This window comes from Populus trichocarpa, chromosome 4 (genome assembly GCF_000002775.5).
Source record: "Populus trichocarpa isolate Nisqually-1 chromosome 4, P.trichocarpa_v4.1, whole genome shotgun sequence".
Lineage (NCBI taxonomy): Eukaryota > Viridiplantae > Streptophyta > Magnoliopsida > Malpighiales > Salicaceae > Populus > Populus trichocarpa.
Window position 1 is genome coordinate 6,934,317 of NC_037288.2, and position 10,126 is coordinate 6,944,442.

The following is a 10,126-nucleotide window of genomic DNA, read 5'->3' on the forward strand; positions in this document are numbered from 1 at the left end:
GTTTTTATAGTTGTAATTTAAACTAAGTTTAGAAAAATTATAAATTATATTTTTTTATCAACTAAGATTTTAAGAAAGAGTTTTTAATTATATATATATCTTTTCATTTTATTTTTAAGTTTAGAACAAAACAAATTAGATTGCATTGATTTCGAGCGTAATACAAGATGCAAATATTGATATATGATTAGACATGATAAAAGTATTTCACAAAAGAAAATGAGGGAGAAATTAAGCTATGAAATGGGATAAAAACCGTATTATATCTTATCTTATGCATGTACGCAGCGAAGATCAGGACAAGAGAATAAAAGTTGCAAGTTGCTGTTTCCATGGAGTAAGCCTTTACACGACATTTTTTATTCGGAAAGGCATCATCTTTATCCTGCCATCTAATTTCATGAAACTTTTCCTTCTTTTTCTTACCTTCTTTATTACAATGAGAGTAATCTCATCGCAGTCTCAGCACTTCATGATTTTGCCTTTTCCAAAAAATAAAGCCATCATCACCCCAACCTGTAATCGATTGGAATTGGGGCATGGAACTTTGTGAGAAAGGAGATTCTGTTGTCCATGAAATAAAATGGGGATGACAAAAAAAGACCAAGGCGTGTGGCTAGGATGAAGATGACAAAAGCAAAAACAATGCTACCCCAGCTAATCTTATAATTTTTTAAAAAAGAAAAAACCACAGTTTAATAAAAGTTGCGAAAATATAATATAAGTTTGAAAAGCACTTGAAAAATAATATAATTTGAGTAATTTTGTATTGACTATTCACAATAGAATGTTTTATGCTAATTAATTACCTTAACAAAAATTAACCCAAAATTTTATGAGGATTCAATATCTAAAAGTTGAAATTCAAGATTTAATAACCAAGAAAAAAAAAAAAGATAAGTTGATGCCGTAAGAGAGAGAAATGAGAATAGAAAAAAAAAAGAAAAGAAAGAATGAGTCAAAGGAAACGCGCTAGTTATCTGTTTTCAACACACTCGATATTGTTAAAAAGATTTCAACGAGATAATTCTAACTACACCTTGAAAGATCATCAAATAAGGTCATAATTAACCTCAAATAAAACCCCTAATCAATTACAATATTTTTTTATGGTCTTTCAATGTGTAGTTAGAATAGTCTCGTCAAGATCTTTCTAACAGTATTGCGTGTGTTGAAAACAAAGTCTTGATGTATCTCCAATAACTCATTTCCTCAATTTCTATCTCCTATCATATCAGCTTATCTCCTCTTTTTTTTATGGATCATCTCCTCTCTTTTTTATGGATCTTGAATCTTATCTTTAATTTTAGATGGATTTTTTAACGATTGTTATTTCCAATAATAGTTGTGTTTAAACTATACTATTTTTCTAATGCTTTTCTATTTTCTAATACTTTTTTAACCCATGTCATTTTTTTAGAATTTTTATGGAACTATGTTAGTTTGGCAAGAAAAAACCCCTAATTTAAAGACATCAAGACATTCTGTGTGATAATTGTTTGGTTGCCATCAGATGCATGCCTCTTTTTTTTTACTTGCACATACCTCGACTAATCCCACAAGTCCTGAAGTTAACGACTATGTAAGTCTTTAATGACCCTAAAAAGACTCAAACTCATGATCATTGGAGAGCATATCTAAAATCTGACCAGTTAAACCAAATGCATGCTTCTTTGATTCTGTTAGCGATAACAACACCCTTTTATTTTTCCTAGTGAATTTGATCTTGTGGAGGGATTTGCACACCAAAATTGGCAGGAATGCAAAAATGGACTAGTGGCTTACTGGCTTTGCTATACATCAAGAAGCAGGAAATTTTGCAGAGATCTGAAACTGAAGACAAATATCTTCTAGAACACCTTATCCATTTCATTTTCAAAACCTTTAATACAAGTGACCAACATCCAAACTACATTTCCAAGAAAAATATGAGACAACAGGATGAGACTAGAACATGAAGGAGTTAGGAATTAGACAAGTTTACAGAGAAAACAGCAAAGGAGCTGCAAATAGAATGAACATAGAAAACCACCACCACCTCCACCATTTACAACTACCACACTCATCTTCCATCAGCTGATGTAAATGACTCAGCAAACCCATATGGGCGCGCAGGTATGCTGGTCTGAGTATTGTCTAAGCTGGGAAGGAGTGAAGAAGAAGAAGATTCCATGTTGCTTCTACCTTCATAAGCTTGCCACTTCTTAAGTGCCTGCGGCAAGGACATTTCAAGGTCAATACCATATATGTCTTCAGAACTGTGGTCGGTTGGTTTCCAGAGCTCCACCAGAGAAGAGAGAACATTCACAGCATGACCCATGTCTGGCCTTTGATATGGTTCCCTAGCACAGCAGTGACCTGCCAACTCTGCTACGGTGCTGATGCTGGCAAGTGTTTCCTCATTGAGGTCAATTGTGGGATCGATGGCCTTCCGGAATGTGTCCTTGTTCAGGTGCATTCTGCGGAACCACGTTACAAGATGCATGCTCTCTTCAGGCTGGCTATCATCCAGAGCTTTTCTACCAGTTATAAGTTCCATCAATATCACTCCAAAACTGAAAACATCAACTTTAGTTGTCACTCGACCAGTAACTGCAAACATATCACCCAAAAACAAGAGTTTGAAGTTAGAATGTGAATTAAGAGAGCAAACAGAAAAGCAAACCATAAGCTCAAAAAAGTTATATGGCAAACAGCAGGCAGAAGAAGACAGAAGACACTGTTGACTAAGAGAGATGCTAACAATCAAAGAAATTTTGAATTGAGAACGGTCCAATGCAAGTAAAATGCTACTCCTCCCAGGACTAGAGCCATAAAGTGAAACAACAAATGATAGATTTTAAAAATATGAACGAACCATGCCATGCCTCGTGAATAAGACATGAATTTGCATATAGTAAGGTGAATCCTATTCGTTGACAGAAATATTTTGGCTACTCTTGATACAACAGAAAAAACAAATCAAAAACAAAACAGAAATACAACAACAGATTGATGAATCTTTTTTAAGCAGTTAACAGGATTATTGTTCATTTGTGCCAAGTTTGTGACCAAAACAATCTCAGAGTAAATAGCAGTCAATGTATAAGAATACTTGTCCAAGTATATGTTTTAACTGAATCCCCGAATATCTGTTGAAAACTAGAAGTTTAAACATAAATCAAAGTTCAAAAATATCTTGGACTTGAAATAAATTAAACATTAATTGAAGGGTAAAGCAACTAGAGGAAATGGTACCTGCATATTCTGGTGCCAAATATCCAAAAGTTCCAGCAATTCTAGTTTCAATAGAGCCTTTACCCTCTGGTGCAAGGCGCACAAGGCCAAAATCTGAAACCTTAGCCCTCATATCATCCCCGAGAAGAATGTTTGAAGGCTTTAAGTCCCTGTGTATAAAGCTTTGATGAGCCAAACCATGAAGATACTCGACACCTCTAGCTACATCCAAGGCTATTGTCAACCTTCTTGTCCACTCCATTGGTTTCAATCCTTCTTCTGCCCAGTTGAAGAGATGTCTACTGAGTGTCCCTTGTGGCATATACTCATACACAAGAAGCTTCTCATTACCATCCAAGCAGTACCCAAGAAGAGCAACAAGATGCCGGTGCCTAACCTTAGTCAAAACAGCAATCTCAGACTTGAATTCATTTAGCCCCTTACTACTTATGACCCCAGACCCCATCCTCTTCACAGCAATCTTTGTACCATCATGCAACTCACCTTTGTAGACCACTCCAAAACCTCCTTGTCCCAATATGTTTTCTTCACTGAAATTGTTAGTAACATTCCTTAAAACTTGAATAGAAATGACCATGTTCCCAGCTTCACCCATTTGAATGTCACCCTGTTCACTTGTAGGAATTGTATGTGTTTCACTAATAGCACCAACACTAACACTTGATCCAGCAACAGTAATCTTCACACTCTCATTATCAGACACCGAGTGGCGAGGATGAATCACCATTTCATTCGGACTCTGTACTCTGCTAAACCGCTTTTGTTTCTTCTTGTACAGACAGAAAACCACCAAGCCGATCAAGAACAATAAGAAAACACCCCCAACCACAGAAAACACAATGACTCCGATGAAAGCGGAAGATTTCTTGCCACTTTTTCCTGAATTGCCACCACTTCCAGAACCAGTATTTGCCGATGGACTTGCAGATGGGGATCCTGGAGATGTAGAACTATTCACATCCTTCCCTATACGTGGATTACCATTAGTATTAACGATCACATTGTTCGTAAAGGCCGGAACTTTCCCATAAATCTGATTGTTTGACACATCAAGTGCCTTAAGTCTAGGTAAGGTAGTAATCTCTTGCGGAATCAAACCTGTCAGATTATTATTTGCAAGAACCAACCTTTCCAATGACTTAAGTGATGCAAAATCTGGAGAAATCGAGCCTGTTAGCCCCATCTTCTCAAAGTTAACAACAGTGATGTTCCCCTTATTACATGTTATTCCAAACCAATCTGCACATGGATCATTCCCCTTCCAACCATCTGCCAACCTGTGTGGGTAATACATTGATTTCACTATCGAAAGCAAGGTATTAACTCGCGAATCACATGGACCAGGAGTTGACAAACAGAATCTGTTAGAATCCTTAACAACATCCACAGAAACGGAGCTCTTAAACACAGGCATTGGTCCTTGAAGCAAATTATTTGACAAATTCACAACCTTTAAAGACTCAAGATTAACCAAAGACTCAGGAACGGGACCAGTAAATGAATTATCTCTTAAATTCAAGCTCTCTAAGTCTTTCAAACCCGAGAAGTCAGGTAAAGGACCCGAAAATCCATTAGACTGCAACCAAACTTCTCTTAACAAAGTCATGTTCTGAATAACATAAATGCTACCACTAAGTTTCTGTCCATTAAGCCACAAAGACTGAACTTGCAACCCTGAAAAACTTGCAGGCAATTCACCTTCAAGATCATTAAAAGCTAACCTCAAAATGGTTAGAGCCGGAAAAGCATCTGGGCCAAAAAAACTCGGTATTGACCCGGATATATTAGCTGAATTTGCAGAAAAATTTTGCAAACCAGAAGCATTTTGTATACTTTCTGGAATGACCCAATTGGAAAACGGGTTGTTATCAATCTCCACTGATTGAAGTGAAGACAAACCGGCGAAGAAGTCACTAGGGACTGAAGTGAACTTATTGTCACTTAAGAGGATCACTTGTAATGAACTTAACCCGTTTAAACTTGGCAAATGACCCGAAATGTTGTTATACTGAAGCTCTAAACGTTCAAGTTGAGTAAGGTTTTGAAGATTTGAAGGGAGTGTACCTTGAAGATTTTGGCGTCCAATTTGGATCCGGGTGACCCGTTTTTCATCCGAACAACCTACATGGTTCCATTTGCATGGATCCGGGTCCGACCATCCAAGTGAATCTGGTACATTGAGACTTTTTTTGAGAGATAGCATAACTTCAGCATCCGGGCTTGCTTGAGAGCTTGCATAACGAAAGATTGAAGAAAACCCAACAAGGAAAATCAGAAAAAGCTTCAAACTTTGACTGCTTTTTCTCTTCATCTTTAGAGAGAAGCGAAGAGAGAGTTGGTGCCTTTTTCTGTTTTTGCAGCAAAAGAAGTAAACTTTCTAAGTGAAATAATGCATGGGCTTATAGTTTCTTGATAGAAAAGAAATAGAAAGCAAAGAGAAGAAGCAAAAAAACCCAATTTGAAGAACCATGGAGAGGGAGAGAGAGAGCGGTTGGTATTGATGGGAGAGGAGTAAGTAGGAAGGGAGAGGGGGGGGAATGGGGAGCTGTAGCCTGTAATTGAAAGGCAATGCACATGCACGGAGGGGTCCACATATCTGAGAATCTAAAGGCTGTCAACAACAGGTTGAAAAGGCTAGAAGTTGAGAGAGAGAGAGAGAGATAGGGTTTTAGTTTTGGTTTAGGATTCCTTCTTGATGTCCATCCATGTATATGATTGTATAAGCTGGCCATGGCAATTGTTTCTTGTCTGGATATTGTTGTATTTTTGCTGTGCTTCTTTGCTATTTACAGGAGAGTCTGAGGTATTTCATTGTGAGCTGAATTTTGAAAGTTGAAGTGGGCATGTGGTCATTGGGTAGAGCACTCAAGCAAAGCTAGCATCATCGATCACATGGGGCTCTGTTTGACCATAAATATTTTAAGGTCTAGGATTCAAGCTTATCTTCTTTGTCAGGGGTCCAACTTCCATGCATGTTTTTTTAAGCAACAGGGTTTGAAATTCGTAGGTGGGCAGTTTCTTGGTCTTGGTCTCAGGGAGCCTTTGTTCCGGTGGTGTCATCTGTTTTTTAATTTATTTATTTTTTACTTTAAAAGGTATTGTAATAATAGTTTTGTATATTTTTTTATGATTTTAATATAATGATATTAAAAATAAAAAATATTTTAATATATTTTTAATATTAATACATTTTCAAAAAACTCATTACAAAACATACTTTTAAGGCTTATGACTTTGACTCTTTTTTTAACTGCAAAAGTTGTTTTTAACTTTTAGCTCTTTTGTCAGCAATGTTCTTCAAATAATTACAAAAACAATCCTGGAATCTAACTCAATGCAAGATATGAGTAACGGATGAGAATTGGTTTGTATTTTACTAAAATAATGTCAGTTTTTTTAAAATAAAAAAAATAAAACAATGTTGTGTTGTCTTGATTTTGAAAAATTTTCTAGTTTGAAATTAAACTCGTCTCAAGACAAGCTCCAAGTTGACCCGTGCAGACACGTTTGATAACTATGGTTCTTACCATAGATAGAATATTTGTTTTCCCAAATTCTTGCGTGAATTAGTCCATCACTTGAATTAACCATAGTTTTGAAACCCGGACCGGCCTGGCGGGTTGACCCGGGACCCAGCCGACCCGGGCCTGGGACCGGTCCAGGTCTAAGTAAAAACTCGTATGGGAGTTGGTCCGGCGAAACCCGATCGACCCGGAACCCGGCGACCCGGGCAAACCCGGCTAAGACCCGGCCTTTTATTTTTTATATATATACATAACGCTGCAGAATTGTAGATCTAACAGTCAGACTGGAAACAGAGACAGATAATAACCAAAATTCCCAATTTGCATGTAAAAATTTGAATATAACTCAAATTAAAGAAGATGGAGATGAACACTTGCCACTAGTGAAACGAGCTAGAGTTAGAATGGGCAAACAATAATCTTTGGAGGAGGAACACAATAATTTTACTTGAGCTGAAGAACGAAGACCATATGAAGTTGCCTTCAATGCAATGGAGGAAGACAGTAGCTTTTTTCAACCTGAAGAAAGAAGATCTCTTGAAGCTGGAGTTAATACATTGGAGCCGATTAGCTCCTCCTCAAATTGCAACAGTGATATTGTTGCTCATAGAGATTCGTTGATGAGAAAAGAAGGTGTTGTGCCTGTTTCTTTCACATTTACTGCTCTTTTAAGGCTTGTGGTGCTAAAATGGATGTGGGTTTAGGGCAGCAAATTCATGGGCAAATGATTTTGATTGGGGGGTTTGGTGAGGATTTGCATGTTGGAATTCTATGATTGATATGTATATAAAATGCGGGTTTTTGGAGTGTGGGCGAAAAGTGTTTGATGAAATGCCAAATAAGGATGCGATTTCTTGGACGGAGTTATTTCTACTTATGGGAATAGTGGGAACATGGAGAGTGCAAGAGAGTTGTTCAAACAACTTTGATGGGTTATTTGATTTTTAATTTTTTTTAGGTTGACTCGGGTCAACCCATCTGACCCGTGACCCGATCATTAGACCGGGTCGACCACCGGGTCGGGTTTCAAAACTATAGAATTAATTGTTCTCAAATTAAGATTTTTTAATTAGGTCCTCAAAGTATCATACATTCCTCAAATTGGTCCTTCTATATTACATATTGTACACAATTTAGACAAAATAACTTTGAAGGATGTGGGTAGAAGCAATGAAAGCACCATACTCTATAAAATAAGGTCAATTCTTTGTAAAAACTTACAAACGAGGAATGATTCTAAGAACAATTTGAACAAAGGGGAGGCCCTAGCCCCCTTCCTTCCTAAATCCTTCATTGGATAGAGGGATTTGATTGAGGAATGTCTTACAGTTTGGAGATGTAATTAAGGAAATATTTAGTTCGAAGACTTTTGTCAGAATTTGTGTATAATTAGGAGAACAATCTGGAATTGTCCATTCTCGAATCTTAAAAACTACTTTCTGTTCTACAATAAGGACAACAAAAACCAACACCTTTTGGTGGTTTTTTCTATTTTTTACACTTGTCTAAGATCTAGTCTTACTCGTTTTCATGTAGATTGAGAGAGATTGCTACTTCACTCTTGAATTGTTGGGCTATCTACCTATCTATTATTATTATTATTTATTATTAATGTGGGTGTCCGGGCCAGCTTGTGTGCACCTCGACTAATCCCACGTGTCCTGAAGTTAACGATCATGTAAGCCTCCAGTGGTCATCATATTAGAACCACAGGGCTCGAACCTGAGACCATTGGGGGAGCAAACCTCTTAATCCCAAATTCTTACCACTGGGTCACCTACTATATGGTTACCTATATATTATTATTACTACTATTATATGGAGTTAATTTGGATAAGATAGATTTTTCTTTTTTCAAACTTGACTAGCTTCAATAAGAAAGAACTAGTCATCTAATTTTGTGTTTGTTTGGTTACACTTGATCGTGTGTTCTTGAGACATCTTTGGGAAGGGAACATTTGGTGAGAAATGATAGAACTCATTGGCCTTTCAACCACAAACAAGGACACTAATTGATTAAGACTTTTTCTAAGTTATCACTTTCTTGATCCTGCTTATTAATAGTTTTAGATATTGAAATTTGTTTCAATCTCCTAATTGATCTTCTCTTTCACCCTTTTTGTCAATGTTAGTTCATAAGGGACTCTTCCATATTATTGTGTTGTACTGTGCTATGTTATTTGGTGTTTTGTTATGGGATCAAAGAAGTGTTTAATAACTAGTTACTATTATCTATCTTACTCATTCTTCGGGTCAATAATTTTTTTTAATAAAAATAATTTTGTAGGTTTTTTCAATATGTTTTTGGACTACAAAAGTTCCAAATATAAATAAAAAAAACTTATGCATACATTTAATTAAATAAATCAATAATCATCTATGCCAAAAAAAAAAAGTGTTAACACCTCGATTTGATTTGTCTCGGTCCAGGTCATATAATTGTTTCTTAACAATAAAGAATGAATGAGTAGGTGTTGTTAACATGTTTTTTTACATCGAGTAAAAATAATATAATTGTAAATCTAAAAGTTAAAACAATCTGAAAAAAATTAAAAAGAAGAGATATTAATTTAAGTATAAATTAAAGATTATTTTAAAAAATCCATATTATAAAAAGAGATCAGACGCTATTAGGCTTGACAAGTTAGGTCCCCATGCTTGGCTTATTTTGAAAAGGAACAGATGACATGTTGTTTACCCCATGAACAAAAAAAAAAAAAAGAATCAACACGTGCGAGCATGTAAATATAAAGTGTCATCCACCCCATTAATAGAGTAAAAACAAATAAGGGCTCATGCGTGTGGGCATGCAAATGTAGAGTGGTAAATATTCCAAGTGTCAAAAGTAAGAAATAATAATGTTGTTTCAAATAAATAGTTTAAGGAAAAAATTTAAAAAAATACAAAAGAATAAAGATAAGAACAAAAAATAGTGATAAATAAGTTAAGTGTAAAGTGATAAATATGTCAAGCATAAAAATAAAAAATTACAAATTTATCACCACTATAGTTCGCTATAGTATAAAAATCAATAAATTATAATTTTTTCACCATTACAGTATCAACTCTAGTAAATAAATAAATAATATATATATATATATATATATATATAATTGTTATTTTTATGGTGATTTACTGTTTTTTTTTAGTATATTGTATAATGACATATATTATTTAGTTAAATTCTATTTTTATATTTTTAAGATATAAAATGAATATAAGAATTGCACTAGAAATATTTAAACATATAATTTTTATTTATATTAAATACTTTATAATTTTTTAAAACTTACATAATATGTGACGATATTTTTCATGAAATAATTCTTAAATTAAAAAAAAAGTTTAATTAGAGTGATACTAAA

General features: G+C 35.1%; 1 protein-coding gene across 1 annotated transcript; it reads right to left on the reverse strand.

Moving 5' to 3' along the window:
- Nucleotides 1-1,848: 1,848 nt before the first annotated feature.
- Nucleotides 1,849-6,016, reverse strand: LOC7493575 (receptor protein kinase TMK1). Its single transcript, XM_002305187.4, has 2 exons — nt 3,238-6,016; nt 1,849-2,592 (listed from the first exon to the last, which is right to left on the reverse strand). The coding sequence occupies exons 1-2, from the start codon at nt 5,546-5,548 to the stop codon at nt 2,063-2,065; spliced, it is 2,841 nt and encodes a 946-aa protein (XP_002305223.1). The 5' UTR covers nt 5,549-6,016; the 3' UTR covers nt 1,849-2,062.
- Nucleotides 6,017-10,126: the final 4,110 nt, after the last annotated feature.

Coding starts and splice junctions, on each gene's coding strand:
- LOC7493575 (XM_002305187.4), bottom strand. CDS start 5,548: ATGAAGAGAAAAAGCAGTCAAAGTTTGAAGCTTTTTCTGATTTTCCTT. Junction 2,593..3,237: donor TTTGGCACCAGAATATGCAG/GTACCATTTCCT, acceptor ATATGTTTGCAG/TTACTGGTCGAGTGACAACT.